At 42.3% G+C, this 26,397-nt stretch overlaps 1 protein-coding gene across 12 annotated transcripts in view; it reads right to left on the bottom strand.

Annotated features, from left to right (window-relative positions):
- The window catches only part of afdna (afadin, adherens junction formation factor a), a 119,475-nt gene that overhangs the window by 5,446 nt on the left and 87,632 nt on the right, over nt 1–26,397 (bottom strand). For 7 of the 12 annotated variants that reach the window (XM_085371824.1, XM_085371825.1, XM_085371828.1 and 4 more), the window contains 13 exons: nt 19,993–20,058; nt 19,831–19,904; nt 17,529–17,647; nt 16,055–16,255; nt 14,932–15,023; nt 14,536–14,736; nt 13,873–14,011; nt 12,904–13,303; nt 12,359–12,603; nt 12,058–12,272; nt 11,372–11,551; nt 7,092–7,226; nt 2,150–2,693 (listed from right to left, as the gene is read on the bottom strand). In XM_085371824.1, coding sequence (XP_085227950.1) covers nt 2,150–2,693; nt 7,092–7,226; nt 11,372–11,551; nt 12,058–12,272; nt 12,359–12,603; nt 12,904–13,303; nt 13,873–14,011; nt 14,536–14,736; nt 14,932–15,023; nt 16,055–16,255; nt 17,529–17,647; nt 19,831–19,904; nt 19,993–20,058 — 2,611 coding nt within the window. The remainder of the gene's footprint in view (nt 1–2,149; nt 2,694–7,091; nt 7,227–11,371; nt 11,552–12,057; nt 12,273–12,358; nt 12,604–12,903; nt 13,304–13,872; nt 14,012–14,535; nt 14,737–14,931; nt 15,024–16,054; nt 16,256–17,528; nt 17,648–19,830; nt 19,905–19,992; nt 20,059–26,397) is intronic. The other 5 variants (XM_085371833.1, XM_085371834.1, XM_085371835.1 and 2 more) reach the window with 2 other exon arrangements.

The raw sequence follows: 26,397 nt of genomic DNA, 5'->3' as shown, positions 1-26,397 counted from the left end.
TTACTGGGGTGAGCTGCTGGCAGCCAAAGTGCACTGTTTGCTGTGTGTTTATGCACAATGTGTTTGACTGTGAGGTGAAACGTGCAGATTTTACTCCCGAGGGAGGGGGGAGAGGGTGTTTGGGTGAGGTAGGTTGTTGGGGGTGGGGGGGTGTTAGTGGGATGATTTTGTTTAATTTAAGTGAGATTGCAGCACAGAATTCCCATGAGGTCCTGGATGTGTTTTGATCTTTAATATAAGCAGCAGCGGCGATGGAGGTGGTTTCGTGTTAAAGGTGCAGGCGGCCTCCTGGACCTCAGGTGCTGCTGAAACTCAGACTGTGCTGCAGTCAAAGCTCTGTTTGTCTATGGATGTTCAAACTGCTCAAATTGACAGCATCACAAAGGGATCGTTATGTCTACTCATCACCGAGTCATCTGTCTTTTTTCAGGCCAACACAATGCCTAGTTTAGGTACTTACTAGATTTTTGGGAACCTTACATTATGAAAAAAGTTTTTAACAGAAGATGCTAAAAACCTGATGAATCTGTGATACCAATACTATGGAAATAACTCACTACCACATATGTACTGGGGTCAAAACCTCAATTTATCAGTTGTAGGTTTTTTGACTGAGCTGCTTTTTACATGTGACAAGAAAAAAAATCCACTTTAGTCCCCAATTTGTTTTTGTTTTTTTTATTTTGGGGACTTTTTTGTTCTTTTAAACTAAAAGAGGATCAAAAACCTCATGGGTTCCTGTTCCATCAGGAGCAGAGAAGCTCTCCCTAAATCTTACCTTGCTTTGTTTTTTCTCTTCAACTCTAAACTGGATCATCATTTACAAAACAATCATCTTTTATTAAGTAAATCTAATAACTGACCATAAAGTCATTAGGGAATTGCTTAGCGAGGTCATCTTCTCAGGCTAGCTTCCAAGCTGGCTTGTTTACTCGCCGCCTGCTGGTCATTGGAAAGAATGCGTGTTTAAGGCTCAGCAGGTTTCACATTTCCATCGCAGAGCCCTGCCTTTATCTTTTATACGAGCTCTATCCAAGGGATACGGAATAAATAAAATTCTGGGTGAAATTTTTGTGGGAACACAAAACTTCCAAACAGCAGCCAGCTGGCTGCAGCTCGAACTCTTTCAAACAATGAAGAAGAGATGCCCATCTTGAAATAATATCTGACATGGATAAATCCACATTTGGACTGCGTTAAAGACTATTTTAACCTCTTGATAAAAAAAAAAGAAAAAAAAAAGCGGCAGCCTGATCATGAACCTCTAGAATTTATGGCGCTCCGTCAGTGTGGTCAGAGTAGACTGAGCTATAGAGAAGGAAAACGAGCCGTTTAAACAGACACAGACAAAGAGGAGCTCCTTCACTCAACACACTGCTGCTGTGTGCAGTTTTTGCATGTTTATGAAATGATTCTGCTCAATTGAGTGATTGATGGGTGTGAGAAGCCAATGGTGTGTCTCCTTCCCTTTAAAGCCAACACCGCTAAGCAGAGCCACGGGGCAGGACAGGGGGGGCGGGGAGGACGGGCAGGCAGGCAGGCAGACTGACGGCTGGCCTTTACCCCCGCCCCCCAACCCAAATTCCCAAGCAGCAACCAACCAGACACAAAGGAGGCGGCGAGCGACAACACCAACAGTACTATGATTGGCTCTGATGGGTCTCAATCTGCAGCAAAAAGTGGTGGCGTGATTATCGATTGCTTTTTTCTGTTCACTAGTGCTGATCGAAGGGGGAGGGGAGGGTGATTGGAGGAAGATGAGGACGGAGGGCGGGGGGGGAAAAAAATTACTGGGGGACAAGAGGTGTTCAAATAAACCTACAATGAAAAATATGAAACAAACAGAACCTGATTTGCTTGAGGAGGAAGAGAGAGGGGGGGCAAATTTCTACATATAAAAACTAACACAGTGATGAATCGACGACAAAAAAAAGGAAAAAACAAATAAATTTGGACAAACATGTAAAAGAGGGAAAAAGTAGACGGTGGAAGTGAAAGGGCACCTCTCTACTGAAAACAAGATAAACCAAGAAGAAAGTAGCACTAAACCATAAAGGAGTGGGTAGAAAATGAAGATGAGTGAGTGAGAGGGAGGGGCGGGCGCTTTAGAGGGCGCTGTGGCGAGCCTGACTCCTCTCTCCAGTTCTACCTTTATAGCCTCCTGGGGGCATGGAGCTCGGTTTGGCAGGAAGGGGGGGGGCTGTACTGTTGGAGTTGTTGACTGGCGGCTGGAACGAGCCAGACAGGAAGATGCCGTCAGAAAGAGGGCGGGGCTTGCGCGCAGTGGGCGGCGGCTGAGGCTTGCTGTGATTAGGCGAGGCGGTGGCCGGGAGGTCGCCGTACGACTTCCGGGTCGCCGACAGCTTCACCTGACCTGATTGGCCGCCGCCGCCACTCCCTGCTTTGGTGGCGTCCTCCTCGTCTTCGTCATCGCCCGTGTAGGTGACAAACTTGGCGGTGTAGAGCATGTCGGGGGAGGTGACCTGGGTTTTGAGGTAGGAGGTGTTTCTCTGTGGTGGGGGTGGGGGGGTGTTAGTAGGGTTTTGGGGGGCGAGGGGTTGGTAATCCCGTGGAAGCGGGGGCCGATACAGACCGGCCGGCTCGTCAGGCGTCAGCAGCTTTCTCTCCGCCTCCTCGTGCTGCCGGCGCCGCTCGGCCTCCAGGCGAGCGTAGTACTCCTCCTCCTGTCTCCTCTAGGGGAGGGACAACCTGTTAGTAAGCGCCGCTCTCAATGGCTCACACCTAACACTAATCAGCTACGTGGGAAACTACTCAACGAGCTGCACTACTCTGCTTCTGCACAAGCAGCGCTCCACCAGTCTGATGAGACTCCCACCCAAACTCCAACTGAACCTGAACTACAGCCGCGTGTAAGAACCGCAAAGTGCGCCAAAACTAAACCGTACCAGCAGGTCAGGGGCATCGTTTCATAAGGTGTTCCAGCTGCATCTTGATGAATGACTCAGAAATACTGATGACATGTTTGAGGTGTAACAATTCTGAATCCGAGAACAAAAATGAAGCATCCCTGATTTAAGATCATCCACGGGACGAAAGAACTGGAAAATCAATAGGAAAAAAAGTGGCTCAAAAGTGGAAGTATGAGCTAAACTGATATTAAGAAGTGGGGGCAGAGCTCAGTTGCATAAAGGTACTGCCTCACACTTCAGTGCGTCCTCTGGGATTTAAAAAAAGTTTTATTAATAAACAACTATAACATTTATTTTCTCCTGTGTTTCTTATTAAAACAAATATATAAAAAATACCTTAAATTTAAAGTCATATAAACCTGCTTTGTGGTGCAAAGCAGACAAAATCACAAGCAAAAAACTCGACCAGCTGAGAACATTTTAAGATTTAAACTAATAAAAGTTTCAAATGGAAAAAGCTTTTTTCCCCTCCATTTGTTTTATATAATTTATAAATCAGAGTAAGCAGCTCTCCAAGTTATCTACATGTAAACCTTTTAGGCTGCAAATGGGAGGTGTAATTAATAATCAAGCACAATTTCCCTTCAAGCATAAACAGGATAATGTGAGGTAAAAAAATAAATTTAAAAAAAAAAAAAAATGGTTGCAAGCTGTGAAAACAGTCCAGACGCGGCTGCTCTGGAAAGAAGCATCTGATTACTGCTTTCATGAATGATTCATGTGTTTATTATTCATTTAAAATCTATTTAACTTGATTGAAATAACTCATAAAGTTTATGAAATGATACATAATTTCAGTTATTCAAATGTGAGGAAGTGTTTCCTCAGAGGCGAAAGTGGAATATTTTAAATTCCTGCTTTTTCTGAAAAAATTGCAAACCTACACATTTGAGGAGCTGGTAACTCAAATTAAAAAAAAAGAAGAAGCATTAATTAACTAATAAGCTACTTTTTCAGTACTGATGTCAACAATCCATCCAAAAGGGAACGATTAACTTCATCTTTAAAATGTTATGATTAATGTGCTCTCAGTTTTAGGAACATAACCACATCTGCTTTCCCTTCCTACAGCTATTTCACAAGGCCAGCTTTTCTTTCTTTTTTTTCCTTTGATGATTTTTAAATCATCTTATTAGGTTTCAGAAAGATAAAAAATAAAATAAAATCAGGGACCAACTTCAAGGCTGATGCCCCTGTGCTGGTCTCAATTCTGCTGGTTTCCTGTGTCTGTGAGTGTACACTGATGCAGCTCGGCACTCTTGAACGTCACGCCTGATGCATATGTTGCTCCACATCACTGCGAAAATCTAATATCGTGGGGTTTTTTTAATGCTGTCCATCAACCAAACTTGGGAAATCTCCTCCGACTGGTCTATGAAATCCGCTAACTTGACACAACGCTAAAAGAATCCAGCTTACCGCCGTCTCCTCTTCCCTCATCACTCTGTTTGTGTATGTGTGCTGGGTGTCCATGTGTGCTCGGTTTTCTGTGTGGCCCGGGTTTGTATTTTACGGTTTGTGGGTAGGTTTTTAAGTTTCCAGCCCACCCTGTCTCCAGTGGCTGAGCTCCAAAATCTACACTAGGGGGTGGGAGGCCTGTGATGAAGCTTCACTGGTGAATGTGTTTAGATTTTGAGGTTTGGAGCGTGACCAGCCGCTCCGGGGTCACTCAATCTGGATGCTTCTTGTATCAGATTATCTTCACATTTTTTGGTCCGTTTCATGTGTTGAAGGCCTGCCAGGAGGAGGCTGAGGGGAGGGCTGAGTGTAGTTGTGATTGTACATGTCTTCAGAGAGACCATGCGCTGCTGTGGGTGTATCCGAGCTGCTATGGCCAGGTTCAGCCAGCCCAGTGGGAATCTGAAGAAACTGGGAGGGATTAGTGGATGTGTGGGGTTTGAATGAGTGAGCGGCTGGGTTTCTGAATATGTACAGTATGGATGGCTGAGGGCGGGTATGAGGCAGGTGGGCCGACAGACCTCTGCGGTGCGTGTGTGTGTGTGTGTGTGTGTGTGTGTGTGTGTGTGTGTGCGCATGATGTGGGTATAAAGCATGTGGTTTTTGGGAAAAGTTGGAGGAGGGTGGGCAGCATTCCCCTAAACATAGTTTCCAAAGCAATGCTGGATGAAATGACAACAAAAAATAAAATTAAAAACCTCACAAAAAATAAATGAATCAAAACTGCTTCCCCAAAATAACTGAAACTTCCTGACGCACACTGACGATAACAACAACAACATGATGGGAGTCCCATGCTTCAGGTGGGTGGAGGCACGTAACATGACACAGCAACACATCACATAGGGTGGGGGGGGTGCACAGGATGAGGACATGCAACTGGACAACTTCATAATAAACATCAGAACAATCATAACAGCCTGAAAACAGTTTATTTATCTTAGAAACACCTAAATATTCTCCTAATTAACATTTAATCAAATCCCTGAGATTTCTGGGATGCCTAAAGTTGAAATTGAACGGTAAAATCTGAATAAATATGCATGTTATTTTTAAACAACCAGTGGTCTTATGGGTGGTTTGCAGCTCACCGGACAAATGGACCGCGCTAACGGTATCACAGTGAAATCAGCGGGCACGACACAAAGATAAAAAACAATGAGCATGTTTGATTAAACACGCACGACACATGTGGGTGGGTGAATGCTGCACCAAACCACTGGTCATTTAAAAATACAGCACATGTATTACATTTCATCTCTCATATTAACCTGAGTTACTAAGTGACATTGAAGACTAAGCCAACAAAGGCATGAAAGTAAAAGCTTTGGGAAGTTTTCAGACTCATTCATCTGCTGCACATTTTACCGTTACAGTGAAGATTTAGTTTAAAACAAAGCAAAGGTGCTTTTTTGGCAATTAATCCCACATTAAGTGTCCCATCTTGTCATCCATTCATTCGTTGCTTTTTTTTTTTTTCCTTCTTGTATGTTCACGTATTACTAGTACTCTGAGACAGAGCTCACCTCACACTCTCGCTAACCCTGACCGCCAGTGAGAGGAAGCCCTTGTCCGCCGCTTGAATCCACGATCTCATTCTTTCAATCACTACCCGGAGCTCGTGGCGGCAGGTGAGGGTTGTAAAATGACAGCTGCATTTCTCGCTCTGCTCTCTATTTCCCACAACAGCTTAAGTAACTAAAAATCTCTTGCTTACAGAGGAAAACAGTTTGCTAAAGGCCCACCAAACTGAGGCTAGATACAAAGGATTAATATATAAATAACTATAGTTTAACTTTATAGTAGGACTGATAAAATCCTATTATCTGCAATTTTAATTGCATTTATTAGACAGTTAAGAGTGCACCAGGTAAAAGGGTCTGAATTCTTCCAAAGCATCTTCACATTCAGGGGTTAGACCGATGTGATGGGTTGGTATAGTTTAAAATCTCTATGAAATCAAGGTGTGAATGTACAAAGAATATAAAACGTAATTTCTTTTTACCAAAGTGCAGGCTAAATATGCAAACGAACTGAATTGTAAACACAGTGGCTACATTTTAGCTTACATTGACAACCTAGAGGAAAACGACATGCAACACTTTCAAATTAAAAGCCTTTTTCAGTAGGACTAAAAATGTAGTCCTTTGCATCATCTGTGCTGTAAACACTGTTATCTGGTAACAGGGGAAACAGTTTGCCAGTATATCTAAAAGTTTAGCACCTTTAAGTATAATCCAACAATCTGAATTAAAATTACATTAAATCTTATCAAATGCCAATATTTTGGTTCTTAACGGGAATTTTTGATGTTTAATGAGGATTTTTAAGGACCTTCTTTCTCTTATCATGCTAATAGCTCCTTGTTAGCATCGCATACTTTGGTTTTATTGTGTATTAGCAGCTGGCTGTTGCACCCTAACAGGGGGAAAAAAAATAATTTAAGACAAGAGAAAGCTGCATAATTTTGTAGATTTGGATATAATGTAATTACTGTTCAAATATCGGTCCAACCCCTCTGTGTGTGTGTGTGTGTGTGTGTGTGTGTGTGTGTGTGTGTGTGTGTGTGTGTGTGTGTGTGTGTGTGTAAACCTAATCTGTGCTACACCTGAAGCTCTGACTCAGTAATACTTTAATAAAGGCACAAAGCATTAATTTTAATCAGGTCAGAACTCCAGCAGTTTCAAGGACAGACACACCGACCTTCTCCTCGGCCTCTCGCTTGGCTCTCTCCTCCTCCCTCCACCTCCTCTCCTCCTCCTGCTTCGCCCGCTCCTCTGCCTCCCGCTTACGAATCTCCTCCAGCTGCTGCTTACGCCGCCGCTCCTCATCCTGCAACTGGTCACACACACCCGCGGGGAACATGCCGCAAGGCACGCATGCAAATGAGGAAAGAAATTAGTACGCGTGGCATTCACAGACACATAATCTGAGCACATTTTCTTTTGGATTTGTTCAACTGCACTAATATGTTTGTGTACAAATGTGAGGTAGAACTGCATTTGTCTCACAGGACTGCTCCTGGGGGGAGGAGCTGTGTGCACTGCAAACACACAGCACAGGCAGAAAGAAACAGACACGCACGCACGCACGCACACACTGCTAAACATGCACACATCGACATGCAGCGACAACGACAACAGCAGCAGCAGTAACAACAACCGGAAAAGGGCAGAGCGAAAAGCAAAGACAGCCCCTCCTTTGGCTACTTAAGGTGTACTTGATTTCGTTTACAGATCATTAAATGTCCCACTGAGCAGCAGAGGAATAATAAATCAAGCGTACCTGAAGTAACTGCAAGCTTAATGGGCTGCAGCAGAAATATTCCGAAAACCATCCCGACAAACCAAGTGCAGCATGGCGACAAACGAAACAAACACACCCATTCTAGGGCTGGATGGTGGTTAAAGGGTCAGTTTAACCAAACGTTCGCGGTGGTATCTGTCCACAAAGAAGCTCCAATAAGGCTCCCCGTTTGCTCCTTTTCTAATTCTTATGCAGGATATATTGTTTTGCTTGAGTCGTTTCAATTTGTTTATTGAGTGAATTTTATATATTTTTAATTTCTTACAATTACTATTTTGGCTACACTTTTCTTTGTCTTTATATTTCCATTAAAAAAAGTTGTATTTACACTGTAAAGGTTTTCCAGTAGATTTGAAGGCAATGCAGTCTTCCTTCTTTATTTTTGTTATTTGTTAATATTTGCCACTATTGCATTAGGGTAAATATGGTAACTACATCATTCTAGGTCATGGTCAGGTCAATGCTATGACCCTGGTTAAATAAAACTAAATCTGTCTATCAATCATTTAACCACAAAGTGATGTTCTGAAGCTGTAGTGTCTAAAAATGTCTGGAACCTGCAATATAGATAATTGCCAGTAGGGGGCAAGAACTTTCCTGCAAAAACAATTGTATAGAAGTCTACGAGAAATTGACCCTACTTTTGTTTCTTCTTTTACCCAATTAAACACTTTCCTGATGAGTTTGTGGTCTCAATCATTAGCCTTAATGCTTGATTAGTACAAAATGTGTTTATTTTGTATACTAGGATCTAGTTTTAGAGTAAAAACTCTTGTTGTTAGCTTATTAGTCCTAACTCCATGTCCAAATATGAGTTGGACATTGAGTGTTTTTAAGCAAAAATGATGATCTAAAGCACAGCTGTTGAACTCCAGGCCTCAAGGGCCGGTGTCCTGCAGGTTTTAGATGTGTCCTTGATCCATCACAGCTGATTTAAATGGCTAAATGACCTCCTCAACATGTCTGGAAGTTCTCCAGAGGCCTGGTAATAAACTAATCATTTGATTCAGGTGTGTTGACCCAGGGTGAGATCTAAAACCTGCAGGACACCGGCCCTCGAGACCTGGAGTTCGACTCTCCTAAAGGTTTCAAAATTGTACTTCACAAACTAATGGATCTGAGTCTCTGGGTGGCCAAGTCCATCTCTTATGTACATTTAATCAAGTAAAGCAAGAATTAGCTAATCTAATAACTTGGTTGAACAGACCCTATACAGAGAAGACAAAGAGGCTCAGCAGGTCACACACAAATGGATGGATGGGTAGACAGACGGATGGATTCATGACCACCACGACAACATGATGTGGCCCTTCGCAGGCAGCGCAGGGGGCTCGCAGGACTGTCATGCATTGGTCTCGACCCAGATGCCCCCCATGATGCATTCAGCCATGCAGGCGCCACCTCAATATGTACTCAAAACATCACTGCTGAAAAGAATCACACCAACCGCAGCTCTGCTAATCTGAAAGCATGGACAGGTTTGGTTTGCAGTTATCAAACACCAATATTTAAGCAGCAGCTTCGTTCACCGTCCCCCAGCAGGTGTTTTGAGTTGACAAAGAGATGGACAGCTTCCCCAGCCAAACAACATCAAGCATCCTAGGACCAACTGCTCGTTAGCTAATCATGGCCCAGTCCCGTCTACCACCACGACCCCCGATGAAACGACAACAGCAAGCCCAGATGGGTAGGGAGAGACACGGGCAGGTGGGAAGCCCAGACAGGAAACAGGAAGTGATGTAAGGGCAGGGAGAAGATACTCGTCATTAACAGGATGAACATACCAAGTCTAGAACAGAGATAGCTGGGACAGCAGTCTGCTGCTGAAGAGGAAGAAGAAGAAGAGAATAGAGAGTGAGAGAGGGAGGGGAGATAGTTGGAGGAGGAAATACCCAAATACTGAAAAGGAAGGTGAGGAGGAGTTAAGACTAGATTAGAAAATCGAGGGAGGAACTAAAGAGTAAAACAGAGATAAGAGAAGAGCAGGGGAGGACATAGAATAAAGTGAAAACATGGTTTGGTCTTATTACTCTGTTGATGAGAAGCTTTTAAATCTAAAAACTACAGAGCTACATCTTTAACGTTGAGCTCATCGTCCCATATTTTTCTCTTCAACTTTATCAATGAAGCTTTGGTAAAGTAAAATAGTCCAAGAAGTTTTTACTTCTTAGAGAAAGTTGTAATTTTGTGGTATTATCCATTTACTGTAAGCTAACTAAATGTCCACTTTTAGTCATGAAGACCTAAACTAGACCCTGTTTACACTTAGCTTAAAAATACATTATGAACAATCTAACACAGGTGTAAAAGACCACCGAGGAGCACTACCAAACCTTACTGGTGGTCTGGGACCCACTTCAGAACATACCTGTGGTAGTGTACATACTAATGCACACGTGGGGAAAAAAGTCAAACAAACCTCACTCAAACAACCACAAAGAGACACAATTATCCTAAATCAGCAATAACTCCTCACTGCAGTGATGCACATTAGATGACTGGACAGCATTTAAATGGATTATTTTATGTTAGTAATACTGTCACAATAACCTCTAACCACGTTATCCAATGTTTTACCTTTTGCGCACTTTATCCAGTTCAGTACTTGGGAACAGTACTCATAGACAGTAAAAAAGACTTTATCTGTGCCCCCATTATAAATTACTTTGACCAACCACTGTGAACAGCTGGAAACGCCTGCACATTTCTATTAGTGTCTGAAATATGTTTCTGGTGTATATGAGCCTAAATTCCCTTCCTAAGCAGCCAAAAGTCCCAGATTTTAAAACCAAGTGTATACCAGTCTTCAAGATGAATAAAGTAGTTCAACAAAGAAAAAGAACGCAGCAAACCAAAGACATAAAAAAATAAAATAATTCACACAGTCAACCAAACTCTGAGATTCATCCACAGCTACTAAAGACACCCACGTTCCGCATCCTAAAATATCCAGTCAAAGTCTGGTAAAAGTCAGCTACAAAACAGTTACCTTCACTACAGAGCTACTGGGAGGAACACACAGCAGATCTACACACGACCCGGATGAATGCACAACTGATGTGTCTGAACCTAGAAAAGCACTTTCCTCCTGAGGTTTCGACACACACTCAGGCTCGTGCTGGATGACTCGGTGAATTCAAACACCCAGCATCGTCTTCACCTTAAAAATACTGGATATTTGATATCCATTGTAGTGCAAGACCTGTGCTTAAATAATCAAAAGGCTGCACATGTGCAGCGTTTGCTCAAATAAAAGTCACATCCACGAGATGTGAAAGCAGCTTTAACGACACTGCTGCCGCCTGCCCTCCCATCCACCCCTCCAGCCAATCAGATTTAAGCAGCTCAGCATGGCAAAGCGATGATAGAAGCATGTTGCAGATGCACATTGCAGGACATTCATAGTGGGAGCCATTTTCCCTTCTAGCATTTGAAAGGCGGTTCTGTTTTCCCCCCCATCAGCCCGATTTCCTGCGGCTCGCCCTGAACTCTGAGCTGATGGGTAGTAACGCTCGAAAAACAGAAGTCAGAAAGTTTGATTTCTGCCAAAGCAGCCTTTGCACATGATACGATTTCGACTCCCTCCTTTTCTTTTTGTTAAGAAAAAAAAAAGCACCTTCCCTACTTCCTTCAAATGAACTCATTTTCCCCCTCAGTCATTTCCTTCCATTTCTTACCCTGGCTCTCTTCTCGGCCTCCAGCCTCTGCATGATCATCACGGTGTCCACGTCTTCATCATCCTCCTCGTCCTCCTCGTCGTCGCTCTGCTTGGACTCCTGCAGTCGTTTCTGGAACTGCCACTCCAGCATCAATTTCCTGAGGCGGTCGTTTTCTTCCGCTGTTCGCTCGGGCTTTGCCTGCAAAACAAAATGATGTTTAGAAACTGAAGTCGTCTTACCGGAATAAGCCACAAGGTCATCTAAGTATCAGAACGGGGCACCGGCCAGTAGCTTTTACAGAAATCCAGCTTTATGTCTTTGGTTAAACCCTGCTCTATCCACGCATAGATGCAGGAGTGGAAAGAGTGTGAGATATATTACCTCTCTAATAATCATATCTTTTATACTTTTGTGTGATGCAACATTTACACCCTGCACCTACCACTTGATATCAATATCTGGTGAACCATTTCTAACAATATCTGACCTAATTACTTTCTTTTGAATGATCTTTACTGGTTTTTACCATTAAATATTTCCTACTTGAGGCAAGAAGATAAAATAACAGTTTGCATAGCAGTTTTGATCATACTCTTCCACAATATCCTCATAATGTCAAGTCGATCACATTAACTCTGCTACTTCCTTCTAAAACATGATCTCTGATTTCAAATCACTCCTCCCACTGTTGTGAACAAAAGTACCTGCAGCTCCTGGATTTCCTTGTCCAGCAGATCCACGATGTGAAGCTGCTGCTGTTTTTCGGCCTTCTCTCGGGCATCTCTCTTCCAAGGATCTGGAGACAGACTGTCGCTGGACGTCAGCTCCTCCTTGCTGATTGTGATGTACTGCAGGTCTCGCCTCTCGATGGTTCGCGGCTGCTGCTGTGGAAGCAGCTCCCTGATCACTGTGTCCATGCCTGCAGGCATATTGAATACTAGTTATTACAGAGACAAGACTGGTTTATTTGTTTAAACAAGAAGTAACTAATACATTTCTTGTTACCAGCAGGGTTGGAGGCACTAGCAGGAGGAGGTACAGCAGACCGCGGCAGACTGGCCAGCTTCTCTGGTCTGGGTGGAGGAGGCTGAGGCTGTGGGGGGTGGTAAGGCTGAGGTGGAGCCATGGAGGCCACAGGGGGCTGGTGGTGAGGAGGAGGCATGGCTCCTCCGTTGTGAGGCTGGACGGGCATGACAGGGTTGGCCCGGATCTGACCCAACTTCCTCTCCTGCTCCCTCCTCTTCCTATCCCTGGAAATGCATCAATATCATCATCATTAATACTCAAAATCAGATGCATAAATGTAGCAGTATGACATCACCTTGTTTTGTTTTTTTAATTGAAAAATGGGAATCCTGTACTAATACGTTTTTGCTTTTAGAGAAAGTGCCATTTAAAAGGGTGACTTGGCCAAGGTCTTAAAATGCAACAAGCATAAATGCTTGTCTACATCTTCCCTCAGAAATAATAAATAGCAAGCCGGATATAGTAAATAGTAAATAACAAAGATGCTTTTTTTGCTAACATTTCAATAAACAAAACAAGCCCACCTCTCTTCCTCAAGCCGAGCCTTCTCCTTCTCATACCAGCGCTGCTGCTCCTCTCTCTTCTTGCGGTCAGCAGCTTGCTGAGCCGTTACTGGGTTGATAGCAGCTGGAGGGGGCGGAAGCGGTAGGTCCGGCTGTGGGTCGTAGGGTTCGGGGTAAGCTGCTGGAGGTGGAGGAGGAGGAGGGGGCAGGTCAGACCGAGACGGCGGCTGTGCCGAATGCGGTGGCACGGTGTGAGGGGCGTTGGGCGTCTTCCATCTGCCCGGGCCGGTCTTCTGGTTTTGGGTCTTGTTCGAAGAAGAGGAGGACGCGGAGAAGTTGAGATGCTCCTGGCTTGATGTTGATGACTCCAGGGAGGAGGACACCTGCGGCTGTGGAGCCCAGTGGTCGGGCCCTACCAGACCTGCAGACACAAAGAAACACATGGTCACCTGCTTGACCAGGGACACCAACTGCACAGTGGTTTCTAAGCCTTTAAACCTCCATGAAAAACCAGTATCAGTACCTCTGAACCCTCTTAGCCTAAAAATGAATTTTATCACTAATGTTGGCACAATACTTTAGTACTAATCAGCTTTCTGAAGAAAGATGGAGGCTTGGTGATGGTAAAACTACAGAGTGTTTTTCCTGGGCATCTGCAGTCCAAAACATTAGATTTTTATATTTATTTTTAAAGTGAAATAACTTACAACTTAGTTATTATTTTTGTTGTTGTTTTCATCTGATGAATGTCAGAAATGACAGCATGTCTGATTTGCTATGCTTTAGCAAATTGTCTTTGCTCTGGTCCTTGAATTTAATATCATGATTTGTGTGTTTTATGTAATCATGAAGGATAATCAACTTTTAAGGGACATTTGGATGCTGACTTTAAGATGCTGTATAATCTGGTAGTGAACACACTAACAGGTGCTGCGGTCCTTTTTCTGTCATCCTCTCTGATCCGATCTGAAGTCAGGTTTTCCTTCTTACCTCCAGGTGGACCTCTCTGGTATTCGAGATCTCTGTGTGGGTAGTCCAGGTCCCGGTGCTGGTAGTGTGGCTGCATTCGCTCATCTGGCCTCATGCCTCCTGGTGGTGGATACAAGTCCTCCTGAGAGTGATTAATCCGCTGCAAAGCAATCAAAACATTAAATATTAGATGAGGAAAAGTATGCGTTATAAAAGGAGAGAGGAGGGGTGGTTGGAAACACAAATAATCAATATCACCTCAATCAGCTACTTATTACATTCCCAAGTTTACCTTAGAGGTTATTATGTAGGCTCTAGTTTGTCTGTTTTATTATGTTATCTTAAATTGTATTTCTAATGTTTAAATATGTTTTTCAATCCTGTGACACTTTTTAAGCCTTTGCATATGCAGATATAACCACGGTGACTCATAAGAGATGGAACAAACGATGCTCAAAACTGGGAGGACGAAGATGAGAGGAGCTCACAGCCAGAAAAGGATGGAGAAGGAGATGATGATCGGCTTGTCAACAAGCTGATGGCTTCAAACATTTCTGTGTCACCAAAATGTGATTTGGAAAAACACATTGATGAATAATAAAACTTTACTAATCTTTTTGGGTCTCATAGAGCGTTGTAACGCCCAGAAAAACAGTATCTGAAAAGTATCTCAAGCTTCCGTACCTGCATGCTGTTGTTGTGGATGTTATCGCCCATGGGGAGGCGATCTCTGTCCTCCATACCCTGCCAGTGTGGTGGGGGCCCCTGCTGCCCTGGTCCCACCACCCGATCCTGGCTCTTGGAGGCTGGGATGGTGAAGTACTCCCTGGGATATGTCTGAGTTGGGATGGGGTAGGCCTCTGGGCGGGGAGGAGAGGGCTCATCCTGAGGAACAAAAAACAAGCGTGTGAAAAAAAACAAAATATTTTGAGATGGTTTTCCAGGAATAAACAAGACTAAGCCATAAACCTGATAAATGATTTCTCATGTCTGCTCAACATACCGAGTGTGCTCAAATGTTGTGTCACTCTGCTGTTACATTTCCCATAAGGGTAAGGATTCAGTCTGATGGTTACTTACGTCTGCACACAGGTTCCCGGTGGAGACGGAGGTGATCTTGGTGCCAGGTCCTCCGGGGTACACTGATTTGTTTGCAGGACTCTGGCTCTGATCTGAAGCAGAGGCAGGAGAAACCATTGCTTTAGTGCAGTAACAAAAAAACAAAAAGTCTCACCAATACACAATTACTGAGGAACAGAAGAAGGAAAATGGTTGCTGAAAATATTTTCTTTTCTTCTGAAAATAAATATTTTTCCAGCAGCAGGAAAACTGGCTGCTACTGTGTTTCTAAATCAGGGTGGAGTAGCTACAGAATAACATGAGGGCGGTTTTATTTTTTTTCCTATTTCCTTTACTGCCCACACCAAACGCTGTTGACCAGCGATGGCTCAATGGATCAATTGTTTTATTTATTTTTTTGCATTATAATTGAACTATGAATGATTTTATGCTCTCCTCTTAATTGATTGAGCCATTTGGTTTCTGTTTCATATTTTAATTTATGGTACTGACCTTTTGCCCTTTAGACTACTTTGTTACAGATATTTTACATGCTGTAAAAGGAAATTCCCAGCTTGTAGCATAAATTACATATAATTTGTTGGGATGTGAAATACCATGAAAGGAAGATTTCAAACATAGTAAAGAACAATGATTTTTTTAAATATACTTCATCTGTTTAAACTGTATTAAAGCTTAAAGTTATGTATTATTAGTGATGTGGCTGCTTTGAGTTACAGGTGGGTGCCGACACTGTGCACTTGGCTTTACCTGCAACAATTCAAGCCAAGTTTTAAATGTGCTATATAAATAAAACTGACTTTATTAGGTATCCATGTACACATGGAAAGTTTGCTATTATTGATAATTTAGCAGCCCAAGCTCTTAACCAAATATGACCATATCCGATTCCAGAACAGACAACACTGTGACAGCAAACATGGCCAACTAAAGGCTTTAAAACAATGCACGACATCCCAGTGGGTACATCCTTCTTAAATATACAGTCTGTAAACCAAATAAGTAGGAATGGTTTCATTATTTTGTGCAGAACTAAAGTTAAAGTTCACCTTATATTTGTGGTGGAAGAAGAGGAATTATTAAAATGACACTGTAATAAATAATTAATAAGCAGCTTTCTTACTGGCTACGTTGGGGCTGGAGCGATGGTCGGCTCGGTTCTTCAGGAGCCGGTCTTCTCCGCTCATCTTCTTTGGCTCGGGGTAAGAGTCCCAGCCGGGCTGCGGGCTCTCTGGAGAGCCGTTCTGCACCGAGCTGTTGTACAGCTCGAAGCCTTCACTCTTTGGTCGCATTTTCCCGTTCTTCTCACGGCCTCGGTCTGACGCTGGAGGTGAAAGAAGAAACAGGAGCAGAGGAAAACAGTTAAAAAGAAAAAAGTGAATCTTTGTGTTGCTGCAGTTTGTCAGCCTTTGTTCTAGTCGAGCTTGTGTTTGTGTTTGGGCCCAACTGATTTCACCTCTTTGGAGTCGTTTGTTGTCTCAGACCATTTTAAACACACATCAAAGTGCTGATCTCCTGCTGGGGCGTCTGTAATTGTGACTGAAGCTAATTTAAAGGCATTTAAGTGTATTTTAAACATAGGTTCATATAAAATCCATACAGCACAGCTACCAATTTGTTTCTTCTTCTGGCTTCACGCCATCGTTCTGTGAGAATCTACACTCCTGCTCAGTTTGTCCAGTTTCCTGTAACTAAAGACCGTCCTTCGACGTCTGCTTGTTAAACGTCTCTGTCAGCGGTGCAAGAGTCTGCGGTCGAGGGAATTTGGGAGAAACACGCCTTCATCGTCATCGTGGACCACAGACTGGCCCGGCCAGAACGCTTCCTTAATGAACCTGGGGTCACCGCTCAAGCAGACAAAGACCAGCGCAGAGCCAGACAACCCTGTAAACTCTGCCATGCACGTGTGTCTGCACACACACACAGCTGGCTCTGGCCACAAGCTCTCATTATATCCTCCAGTCTGCTAGCAGGATTTTTACTGTGCTGCAGAGAAGACAACAAGGACACACTGTCTGGACAAGCCTGCTTCTTTTCCATCATCCACAACACCAAATTACTGGCACACCCTTCAGTGGGACCAACAATAGTTCATTCATTACCACTTTTAAATACTTTAGAGAGCCGTGTTTGTGGCCGTTTTTAAATGCCTCTGAGGGTTGTTGATTGAGGTAGAAAAATGGCTTCATTATTTTTAAAACTCCTAATGATTTTATTCATTTGTGTCTTACTACCAATCCTTTAAAAAAAAAAAAAAAAAAAAGAGAAGAAAACCTTTGTATCTATTAAAAAAAAATAGATACAAATATTACATTTATACCAAAATTAGAGAAAAATCAGCATGCGTGTGGAAAAGGTTGAACCCAAGACAAGTTTTTACATCTATCTGTACAAATAATGGCTGAAATAGTTGAAGACAACTAACCAGAATTCAAAATCAATTCTCAGTTGATTTAATTTGATTAATAAGCCATCAAAGTTATCAATAAGTCACAAAGGATTTCCACAAATCATCAGCGCTTCCAAAATTACATCCAGAACCATACACCAGAACTTTTAGTCATGAATAAAATCCTGCTTCTTGTGTGTGCGCTCACCTCTTGCCATCATTGGGCTTGGCTGGTTGAGGAGGGTGGCCAGTCCGTGGTAAATGGCTCCCTGCTTGGCGACTTCCAGAGTGACGACTGAGCCCGTCCTCGTCATCAGCTCTGCCGCCCTGAACAAGAGGGGGGAGCACAAATTACAGAGGGACACACTGAGCCAAGTTTCTTTGCAGCCCCTCCACAGCCCCACTCTCTGGGACAAACTTAGCCCAGTGTGGAGTCGCAGTTGTGGCTGTCTAAGGGTTTCATAATTAAAAAATAGGGTAGAAGAACAACACAACATTTTAGGCAAACAGGAATTTATAATCCGCATCTGTGGCGATCCATACCACAATCAGATGAACTAAGATGTATACATACATTTAAATTTAACTGACTGTTTTTTCATAGACAAACTTCAACTGTGTGACTTGTGATTATGTTTAATTTGGCTTATTTAGTGGCAGTTTATCAGGTGGCCACATGTTTAGGAGCGGCAACCTTGATTACCATTATTAGGTACCTGTAGTTTTGGTTTATGATCACCTTTTATGCTGATCGCTGTCTGTTTTTTAGATTACTTTAAACACTTCAGGGATTTAAAGCATGTCAGACAAGAAGACCTGACCTGTGTCTCTTTTTAGTTTGTTACTGAAGTTGCTATGGTGCGGTTTCCTTGTATCCACGTGATAAATATAATCTGAATGTATTGTACTAACTGGTGTTTTTTTAGCTTCAAAAGTAACCAAAATGCCTTCGACATGTTTCTTATGTAAGGCAAAGCGGTTAAGATATGACACATATAGAAAAGAATGTGATTGTATAAGACTGAGACCACAGAGCGATGAGGTACTAACACGGGATGAGGACATGACTGGAAAAAATTAAAAAAAATCAAAGTACCTTTTTTGGTAAAAGAACGTGTAGACAGACAAGGTTGTATCTAACACCCAGGTGGCTACAGAGGTTTATTCTAAGTTATTCTAAATTATAAAATAAAAGTTTTGAGATTTTAATTTTGTACCAATTTTCTTCCAGCTTCATTGTCAATATTGTTTCAAATATTATTAAAGTTTGTTAAAAAGGAGCAAATTCTCACAAGGTGTTTCATGTTTTGCCTGAAAAGTTCCTGAAATGTTGATTGAACTTCACTAAAACACAAATTTCATATCATGTAGACATAATGGTCTTAATAAGCCTATGCACCAGAGCCTCCTGATGCTTGTTGGTCGAGCACATTGTTTTTGTTTTTTGTTCAAATAAAAACATTTTGAGTGGGAAGTCTGGACAGCTCTGCAGCCCCCAGCACTGCTGTGAGTTAATAACGGGAAGAACAACTGCCTTTACTATGAACCAGAGGAGGCAGGGATTATATTTGTCACTACCAGAGACACGCTTCATTCCAACTTTGGCTCCAATGCTGATGTGTCACTCAGACACGCACAGGATGCCTGCTATTATGTGTTACATGTCCCTGTGTATGGAGTTTTAACCTAATCCTATAAATAGTTGTAGGGCAGAAGCTAACTGTTTGACTGGAAGTGATTCTGGGAATGTAACATCAGCCCCTTGGCGCTGAGGGGAAAACAGGCTCCAAATCCATATTTGGAAACATCACAGCTTTACATACACATCTATGTCTGACAGAAAGGGTAAAAATCCCTTAATCTCTACTTGCTGGGAGTTGAGATTACCACGCTATGATACCATGACAAAAACTCGAAATCTAGAAAAATTAGTTAATTGCTTTAGCTGCTATCTGCATGCTAAAGCAATTAACTTAATGATCTGTTAATCCAGTTTGACTCTTTGTCACAATGCAGGTAATAACACTAAAAATCAAGCCTGTGCATGTCAAGCAAGAGGAATAACAGGATTAATCTGAATGGGGCGTTAGCCACCGCGTGCTCTGGTGCTGTTTCCAAAACACACACACGCACGCACGCACGCACACACCCTTTTTCTGCTCGAGCTGCATGTTCCAGACGTGCTGGAAAATCCGTGTGTTTACAAGGACCAACGGGATGCAACGACCTCAGGATGTCTTAACCCTGAGGTGAAAAGTAAATTATCATGCTGACGTGCCGCTGAATGTTTTCTGCTCCTAAAATAACATTAAATGTCAGTTTCATCATCTCGTGACCATAAATGCGTCACTACAGCGCGGTAGGTGGTTAAATATATAAAAAGAAAAACACTATTTACACCCTGCTGCTTCTTTGGGGTCAATCATAAAATTGTAATTTGCTCGTGTGTGCTCAGGATTTCCCAAATTATTTCTGTGGATTAAAAAAATGTTGCTGTACAAGTTTCTCACCTCTCTTGCGATAGGCCGACTAGACTCCGCCCATCAACACTCAACAACTGGTCACCTGCCGCCAAACGACCATCCTGTGTAAACACAAACAGACGCACACTCACACATATTGATCACATCCTGATTCTTTCTCCTGTTTTCCGTCGTAGTTTTCATACTGACCATATCAGCTGCTCCGCCTTTGACAACAGACTTGATGTAGATGCCCAGCTTCTCCTGACCAGCACCCTGCAGAGAAAAACCAAACACAGTAAGTATAATGTTCATAAACCTGCGGGTGAAAAAGCGAATGGTTTTCATAAGTGCTTCAGTTTTTATCGAGTAACTCGATTCATTCCTAACACAAAAAGCAGACACATACAATTACCACAATTATTTACTGTAAGTAGGGAAGCACTTTGAATGCTCAAACTGAGTAGAAAGGCCCTATATGAGTACCGGTACATTTATAATTTTCATTTCATCCGATAATGGTTATAAGTTATGACTGGATCGGGTGATCCTGAACTCATTTGAGCTGCTACAGGCTCAGGCTGGGAGAAGATGCATTTAAGTGCCACCACAACATGTTATTAACCTGGGGTCACAGCACATGGCTGCATCTCTCTGAGCCTGATTCCTTTTAAAATAGAGTTTTTCCTTCCCACTGTTACCAAGTGCTTGCTTAATTGTTGGGATTTTCTGTCTAATACTCAGGAGTCCATGCACTGCAACAAAAAAAAAAAAACCTTAAGGCAGGGGTCGGCAACCTGCGGCTCTTTAGTCCTTATACTGCGGCTCCGCAGTATGTAGCTGAAGTGTATTTTATTTATGTTAGTTCTTTTTTTTAACTTGTAGTTCTAAATTGGAAGATTATTTTGATATTGAAATATAAAAATAAAATTATATTTTATTATTTTTTCATCGCTCAAAATAAGCGTCACACTCGCAGAAGCCGGTGTAACCGCCGCAACGCCGTGCATATATCAAAACTTTCAGCCCCAGATGGGCCAATTATGGATCTTTGTATCCACATTATGTCAGCAGCTGTTCTCCACCGTGAACTATGTTAAAAACAAACACCGCTCACGCCTCACAGATGACAGCTTACAGTCCTGCGTAAAGATGAAAGTGACTTCGTACAGCCCTGATTTGCAGGCGCTGTGCGCAGAGGTTCAGGAGCAGAAGTCCCATTGTAAACATATCACGGCAGACCCGACGCTGTTTGCATGAACATGCTTTTCACACACAGTTGCTGTACGCATACAGCCGGCTGTAGCTTTGCAGCTCACAGCCCGACACACGCCAACACAACAGCAGAGAGAGCACAGACCTTAAGGCGGCGAGGCGTGATTGCGGGTGCAGCTCAGGTTCGTCCGCTCCCCTGCAGCAGCGCTGCAGACCACGCCCCACCACACACATTAACCAGGCAAAATACATATTTAGGCAGAATTTTGAAAATATCTATCTTTCTTTTTTTTTTTAGCAGCATAGTGCTTTTTTCCGCCAATTATTTTTTAAAAGCCAGGCCAAGGCTCCAAAAGCCCAAAGGCGATAAAAGGGTGGCGGCTCACAACAGTTGTTGTTTGCTACATGGATCATTTTAGTTCAGCTGGGTGTCTTTCCTTTTGTTATATTTCGTTAAGAGTTCAAAATGTGTTAATTACATAAATAAAATATAATTTTCTCTGTAGCACTTCATGGGTTTCATAAGCAACACACCTTAGTTGTTCACACAAAGCATAAAGGTAAAAAACAATAATTACAGTGTTATCTTCATTTTAGATGTCAAAAAGTATTTGCAGCTCCCAGTGTTTTCTTTTGCATGGAAACCGGGTCCAAGTGGCTCTTTGGGTCTTAAAGGTTGCTGACCCCTGCCTTAAGGTGACTTTTGTTGTAAACTGGAGCTACATAAAGTAAATAAAATTGAAGAAGAAGAAGACAGTTTCATTCTCATGATGAATTCTAGACGATCAGATGCTCCCTTGATGTTGTAGCATGAGGGATAAGAATGCAAACATCTCAAGTGGTTAAAACATTTGCACAGAGCTGTACTTAATCTCATAAGTGTGTCTCCGTCCTGCCTTTTTTCAAACCTGCCTATCTTAGCCAAGAAAGTCAGGGAATTAAAACATCCATCTCAAGAAGGAACTGTTATACAGTCCAATCCTAATGTGTTGAGACAGAAACGGTGACTGAAGGTCTGGACCTGGTAGGAGTCCAGGATCAGCAGGTTTTTATTAAACACACATTTAGATCTACAAGTTGATGCTGAACAGAACCAGGCTGGATTGCAAAGCTGTCATTTCCTGAACTATAGCAAGTTCACTCACATGTCAAACTGAAACTCTTCAAGACATTTACTGCAGTCAAACACACTCAAAGGCTTTGCTGTACGCCTGTAATATTTACAGCAAAAACAATCACATCTCTCCACAGGATTCAGCACAGATTAAGTTTGTGTCAAAACATTTTCTTTAAGTCAAATCTTTTCTTTACAAAGCATAGCAACAAAGATTTTTTTTCCAAAACGAAAGAAGGGGGAGGACAAACACGTGCTAGTGTCAATGTGCTCACAAAGCCCAGAGCTCCTGTCGACGCGTTCTGACTGTATGTGTAGTTTTCCTGTGAAGTGGAGAGCGCTGGCTTACTATCAAACTCTATCACACGCTTTCTTTACCATCAACGCATGTTTATCCTTGGAGTTTGTGCAACTGTTGAACCAGAAACCATAAAAATATCTCAGCAGTCTTTCTTTGTAGAGATCGTGCTGTGCAAAGTATGAAACTATTTTCCACCGCCAGCACTTCAGGATTTTCTTAAGTGAGGATAAATTAAGAAATGTTCTCTTTTTCTTTTAAGAAGCAAAGAAAACATATCTGACAATCTTGCTGATAAAAGACTGGAGACAAGTCTTCATACTTTCAAGCCAGTTTAAGAAAATACAGCTTAAAGGTGACCCAAAACATCACAAGAAAGGTTCAAACGCACAACCTCCACATTAAGAATCACAGCATGACTATAAAGTCACTCATAAAACTGTGAAGTGGGTTAAAAAGACTTCTAATTGCTGCCATTTGTCAGACCTGGCAACGTGGCAGTGTGTCTGTGTAAAGCCACGTCTTATGAAAAAAACAAAACAAAAAAAACAAAACAGGGGTTGCACTCAGGTTAACAGCTCTCACTGATAGCAGGTCACTTTTATGAACTGATTCATGAGCTGTGGTTTAGAAGACAAAGACTGCAGAACAAACCACAAACACCTGGAGGAATGGAGACATTTCAACGCTAAAGTTTACCCTAAAATCAAAGGTTAATGTGTTTTCCCTCTGGCCTGTAGTGCTATTCACCCATTTAGGGCTGCACATCACCAGCCCATCTTGGCCTTCGATGAATTAGCACTCAGGTTTGTTGCAGGCTATGGTGACATTATCCTCTGTTGCATGCACAGACACACAAGTACTGATTTTGCTAGACTGCACTAAAGTTGAGGACTGGAGAACCCCGCCATTAATCTCAACATAATTCTGCTCGGTCTTTTCAATTTTAGCTCTTCATAAGCTCAACGGTGCGGCTCTCCACAACAGTCCCAGTTTCTCATGTAGAAACTTAGGATTTTAATGGCCCATCAATGCCGCAAGGAGCGTAAGGAGATGAAATCAAGCCCTCACATCTCTACTGTTGCCATCAGAGAGAAACCAAAGCAGCCACAATGACTGCAAAACTCACAAGTCAGAGAATGAATTTGAAAAATAAAGCAAAAACTAATTTTTGTTTTGCTATTTATCTGGTTTTTCTGAGGTCAGGGCTTTGCACACTGGATAAACAGGCCAGAAAAAAAGGAAATTTAATTAACTCTTTAAGCAGCAAATTGAAAATTTCTTACTTTACCATTGCCTCAATGATTACCATAAGTAGCTCATATTTCCTCAAAATTTAGCAGGTCAACCAGAGCGCCTGTTACTGAGACGTTTGTTGACTATAAATGATTTCCTGCAGAAGGAAACAACTGAGTATGTGGAGACATAAAAAAAAAAAAAAAGAAATGTAGCTGCTTTTAAGTAACAAAGGCCTTTGTGTTGCCCCGTCTTCTAAATGAGAGGAATGTATGCCAGAGCTTTCACATATTTTGCCCAAATGTGTGTGGACTGTGGATGAAAGCCTGCTATTGAAGTCTAGAGCTTATGCATGACAATTACTAGTATATTTTAAAAGTGCATAATTTTCCCTATTTTTACTCCAATGACTAGCTCATTTAAATATGCACTTAACATTGAGTGAACATTGTGTTCTTGTTTCTCCAGCGCAGACCCTCAGGCCTTGAAGCCATTTGAGCCACAAGGTTTCAGCTCTCAGTGTGTGTGTGTGTGTGTGTGTGTGTGTGTGTGTGTGTGTGTGTGTGTGTGTGAGTGAGAGTGAGAGAGAGAGTGAGATAATGAGGCTGCATTCATGCAGGCACGAATTTCCTGTGACTGACATTAAGATGAGAGGAGGACAGTGAATCATTCTGACTGTCTCATGTCTGTTATACATTACAGGCGACATTAAAAGAGCGTCTGTTTCAGACGGAGCCAGGCCCTCATGCACTGATCCAGAATGAGGCCCAGAGACACTTGCGGGAATTCCCTAGATCCCTGGAGGATATCATGGGTTGGTTTTTTTTTTTTAAGGAAAGATAAGAGGATCCTACAGCGGGGCTCAGAAGGGCAGCATCGGCATCAGCTCGTGTCTGATGACTCCAACTGACTACAGCAGCACGTACAGGACGCAGCACACACAGGACGCAGCACACAGACTGAGGAAGTAGTTAAGGTACAGCAGCTGAGATGTGCTACTGTGGAAGTCGATGTGTAAAGGTCAGAGATCAACTGACGAGTTGCAATGAGTGGAGGTGCAGACATTCACAAGAATGGCAGAGGCAGAAACATTATTCACTGCAAATGTTATATTTACACTTTTATTGATGTTTATTTATAAAGCACTTTTAAAAGCAGAGCAGTTATGGACCTGGGTCGCTCCACTGTTTGCAATGCCCACCTGCTGCCATACTTAATCGGTCTGGTCCCAGAATATAACCAGTTGGCAACCAGTTAGGTTGAGTCTCCCATTGCAAAGCGAGGTACTTTATTATTATTATTATTATTATTATTATTATTATTATTATTGGCACTTATCTGCAAACCTGTGCGAAGGGGGATTACAGAGGGATTACACGCCAACTCAGACCCTGTTTGTTTGGAGACAGGTGTCCTGGGCCTTGTGACTGAATGTTGCAGCCCAGGGTTGAGTGCACAACACCCGCAAGCTCTAAGTAACCTCTTGGTCACCACAACTACCTACAATCAGTCTCAAAATGTAAAAGACTATAATGAAGATGCCATCATTTTTACTGTAGTGTGACAAACACTAAGTGCTGTCTGCTAGGAAGGCCACTTCCTATGTCATTTTTGTTTTAGTAGGTGGGCCAGTAAGCACTGGATTTCATTTTTTCAAAAATATTATTCTTAATGACAACAGCACACGTTAGCTAAGACCCTTCCATTAGCAATCACCTTTTGTTTTACTTATTTGGTGCTTGGCTTGAGCAGCAGCCTCCTGCTCCACTCTTCTGGTTCCCTTTTACATGACTACTAATAAAATCTATTAAATAAACGACTCAGTCTAAACCGCTTTCCTTGTGGTTGGTTACCTTTTTGCCTCTGAACCTAGTGAGCTGGGATGTAACAGAGTTTTATCGTGCTGTGAAGGCCTCAGACTGGAGAGGCAGGTAAAGGGTGCATACTTTGCATTTTTGGGTGGAAACCAACTCGAGTGAGTCAATAGAAACACAAACAGCAGCTAATTAACTGAGATGTTTTTTCCTTTTATGCTTCAGTGTGCTGGAGACCTGGGAGGAGCTGGAAGTGCTGAAACCTGAAACCTCATCTCTAACCGTTTCAGCCTGGCCTCTAGTGTAGCTATAGAGCGCTAGACATCAGATAATACGACACATTAGAAAAGAAATTGCACCGCGGCAAAAAAATATAAAAGAGATTGATGTTATCCAGGTGGATTCTTTTGTATAAATAAATGAGCACTAGCTGATGAGCTTAAATCCTAATAAGAAGCTAAAAGGCAAACAAAACTCTGTTAAACGTACTGATTACAAATACGAGTCACGGTCTCTCTGTTGTGTAAACAGAGAAGACGAGCAGGCCAACTGCAAATTCACAGGCAGGTTGAAACATGCACGAGCAAATGCAAACAGCAAGTTTGTTGCAACAATTAAGCTATAAATTGTTAATTTTGAGGTGTGTTGCTTGTCACAAGCATTGGCAACAAATCAACACAAATTTAGATGCATAAGAATAACTGAAATATCTGAAGACCCTTTATTTATTTAGTCCTGTAACGAACCCTCGCACACCAAATAAAGCGCACCTTTAAGACATCACACCTCTATTAGAGTGAAACAACCCGAAGAAGTCTGCTCTTAAATATACTTCCAAATTCAACCTTTATGGAAAATCCAGCTTTTAATATTCAGCCAACTCCAAATCCTGTTGCTATGCGTCACACTTCTCAGTGTAACCTACAATGAATCAATGT

Source organism: Diplotaxodon limnothrissa, linkage group LG15 (assembly GCF_057381915.1).
Source record: "Diplotaxodon limnothrissa isolate DT_005_m linkage group LG15, D_limnothrissa_male_GT1.1, whole genome shotgun sequence".
Lineage (NCBI taxonomy): Eukaryota > Metazoa > Chordata > Actinopteri > Cichliformes > Cichlidae > Diplotaxodon > Diplotaxodon limnothrissa.
The sequence above is the reverse complement of the archived record's forward strand: the minus strand, read 5'-3'. Positions and strand labels throughout refer to the sequence as shown.